The 3,411-nt window shown below is 32.1% G+C and overlaps 1 protein-coding gene across 1 annotated transcript; it reads left to right on the forward strand.

Annotated features, from left to right (window-relative positions):
• The first annotated feature begins 713 nt into the window (after positions 1–713).
• Positions 714–3,210, forward strand: LOC112039427 (reticulon-like protein B9). Its single transcript, XM_024072303.2, has 5 exons — positions 714–933; positions 1,763–1,943; positions 2,415–2,556; positions 2,650–2,719; positions 2,824–3,210. The coding sequence occupies exons 1-5, from the start codon at positions 831–833 to the stop codon at positions 2,991–2,993; spliced, it is 666 nt and encodes a 221-aa protein (XP_023928071.1). The 5' UTR covers positions 714–830; the 3' UTR covers positions 2,994–3,210.
• The last annotated feature ends 201 nt before the right edge of the window (positions 3,211–3,411 follow it).

Genomic DNA, 3,411 nt, shown 5'->3' on the forward strand with positions numbered 1-3,411 from the left:
TGCATGTACTGTGCGTGCACTGTTCACGCAATATTTAATATTAAAAGTGGGTCCCACAACACTATTCACATATTAAAAATTATTTTGCTACAGTGTTTTCAACAACAATCAGTTTTTAGCAACTTTCAGCAACAATAAGTGTTATCCAAACGGACCCATGGTATAGACTCCTAAAAATTTCTAACAACTATGCACTTACAATCTCATATATATATATATATATATATATACACATATATAAACACCCACTCAATAGTCGGAAACTACTTCTAAGATAAGGAAAAATTATAAAATATGAATTATGAAAATTCCGTTTCAAAGTATTCAACAACATTATGGGAAACATCATAAATACTATATAACAAAATGATTATTATATATGGGTCTTAAAAAAAATTAAAAATTATTTTCAACCAAAATTATCAAGTATCGCACATCGCGCGAGAAATCATCTAGTTAAGTTAATGGTGAATCTATCATGTGTGTGAGAAAAGTGAGCACCACGTCACTGTACTCTAGGAATACTAATGATTTTCCAAACTTTAGAGTATTTCTTTTATGTCATACCGGTTAGTAGGTTACATATTTGGAGTAGATCGCATGTATTTGTACAACTCTTAATGAACCAATTAGTGACTTAAACAGAATAAGAACAAAAACTCTTTCTTAATTAGTAGCGGGCATCCAAAGCAACCCCAAAGCCAAACCCCAAGCCATTCCTTACTTTACCATAGCTTTCTTAACTATCAAGCGTAGAACCCCCTCAGCTTATATATAACTCGGTGAAAATATTATCATCAGCACATAGACACAAACTTCTGAAAATAACCATGACAGGTCATGGTCCATCATATTCTGAATACGATACATCACGTTCAGCAAAGGTGTTTGGACGTGTAAGGCCAATACATGAAGTTCTCGGAGGAGGAAAAGGTACTGTCTATTATTTATAGTCAATCTGTTGAAGTTGGCTTTCCCTCTTTGTTTCATGAAGAAAATTAGTATCAAAAGTTTTGGCATTTTAAATTATGCACCATGCATTATGTTTTGACAACTAGCAGTAGTAGTGGTGAACATGAATGACTTGCAAAGTTGTGAAGAAAGTTAAATGTGAATAGTATTCTATTCAGCTTTAAGTTATATTGATTATCAATATCCAAGGATTGCCATCTGGTAACAGATCTCAAATCTATTTTGCCATGTAAGTTTAGATTGCATATGAATCATAATCATAACCGTTAATTATGAGTAAAGCTTAGGTGGTTGATGAGATTTTGACACATAATTGTCAAAGATACTTTGTTAATTAAATGCAATACTTTATTTTTGTGACTTTTATCTAATAAGAATTTGTAAGGGTGAAGCTTGTGTCTAGTGCCTTGTTGCAATGGACATGACACAATTCGAACATGTGTTTAGTTTTGAATACGTGTCCACGTCGTAGCGTGTTTAATGCAAAAAATATTGAACATATTAATTTGTAAAATCTCGTATATGATAAATTACCGATTGTTTAAAAGTTTAAAATACTAATAAATGGTTAATTTAATCAGTTAACCAATATTATTCTATCGTATAAGAATATGAACAAATGTTTTCAATTTATCCGTGTCAGAAGAACATATTTTAGCGTAATATAATCCTATTTAATTGTGCTTTCCAATGAATTGCTATGACATAATGCTGCTAACTAAATATTTCCTATGGTTACATATATAGCTTCATTGTCATGATCCTAATAAACTAGAAATTGAATTTGCAGTCGCAGATGTGTTGTTATGGAAGAATTGGAAAGTATCAGGTGCACTTTTGATTGGAATGACATTCATATGGTTTCTTTTTGAAGTTGTCAAGTACAATTTCATTACCCTTCTCTGTCACATCTCCATCACCACATTGCTCGTTTTCTTCATATGGTCCAACAGTGCAGTTCTTTTCAAATGGTACTTCGTTTTTTCGCTAACTAGATAATGTATATGCTAACACTGTTTTACAGCTACTGCATTTGTAAACGGATTTTGTATCAACATAGTAACACTAGTTAAATATCATCACCAGTATTTGTGATGAATCTTGGTACGGAGATATATATATATATTTTTTTTGTATTAAAAACCCATAAAAAATTCACTAGGCATGCCACAAATGGAGTTCGAATTACATTGATGATTAAACCAATACACACACTTCACCCTAAAAAACAAAGACATAATTTGACATTCATAAGTATAGTTCAATATTGAGCGACGTCATATATTTCAAAATCAAGAATTTTCCATTGAGGTGTTTGACAAAAAAGAAAAAAAAAAAAAACTAAACTAAAGAAGCTAATTGCATAGGATGAACATTTTTTTTTTTCTTGAGAAAGTTTAACCAACGCATTTCCTTTATCTTAACTATTAAATTTTCTTCAGGAATCCTCCCAATATCCCAGAAAATATCTTGCATGAGTCTGAAATGAGAGAAATAGCTTCCACCTTCCACAAAAGATTCAACCAGTTTTTGTCGAAGTTCCTAGAGATTGCATACGGAAGAGAGATACCACCCTTCCTTTTGGTATATAAATTAACCATTTTTCCTCCATTAGACTGAAATTCAACACAATTAAGTACTCCTATATGTATAAGGTCTCCCTTTATAAATTTTCAGGCAATTGTTTCTCTCTATGCATTATCAGTGGTTGGAAACTATTTCAGCTTCCTGAACCTCCTTTATTTGGGTAAGAATTTGTCACTTTTTTTCTTCTTTGTCCATGATGTTACATAATTAATTCGAGCTACGAACTAAATTGGTCTTTCTATTTGCTGTATTGTGTGCATGAAGGCATTCTTAGCATGGAAACACTGCCATTTCTGTATGATCGATATGAGGACCATGTTGATTATTTCGTCGGCGAAGTGATCCAAGACTTGAAGAGGAAGTACAAAACGATTGATTCGAAGTTCCTGAACAAAATTCCAAGAGGGCCCGTGAAAGAAAAGAAAATCAGATAAAGATTGTGACCGCACAAACCATCCTGTATATAATCACTTATATTCTTCTTATAGGAGTCACACATTCTTAAGAAAAAAGAAATCTAGTCAAAATAAACAGTCAAGATCATAACTTTTGAAAGTTTGTATCATGAAAGTGGGGAAATTCCATAGTTACTTGTAAATAATAATATTATGGTAAAGATAAAAGAGGTATAAGGCCTTCAAATTTATGTCAGCTCTAGAGAGGCCCAACATGTTCTTCAGTTTTAATTATGAGTTAACTTTTGTGAATTATTGGTGTCCGTTTGTCCAGGGAAGAAGCAGGATTCGCATTAAGAGTTCTAATTTCCTCCTATCCAAACTAGTAAAACGATACACAAACTCGATCTAGACAACTGAAATGATAATGAAGAATTATATGCAAATCCATTTTGAA

Source organism: Quercus suber, unplaced genomic scaffold (genome assembly GCF_002906115.3).
Source record: "Quercus suber isolate HL8 unplaced genomic scaffold, Cork oak 2.0 scaffold_195, whole genome shotgun sequence".
NCBI lineage: Eukaryota > Viridiplantae > Streptophyta > Magnoliopsida > Fagales > Fagaceae > Quercus > Quercus suber.

Coding starts and splice junctions, on each gene's coding strand:
- LOC112039427 (XM_024072303.2), top strand. CDS start 831: ATGACAGGTCATGGTCCATCATATTCTGAATACGATACATCACGTTCA. Junction 934..1,762: donor AGTTCTCGGAGGAGGAAAAG/GTACTGTCTATT, acceptor TTGAATTTGCAG/TCGCAGATGTGTTGTTATGG. Junction 2,557..2,649: donor AGATACCACCCTTCCTTTTG/GTATATAAATTA, acceptor ATAAATTTTCAG/GCAATTGTTTCTCTCTATGC.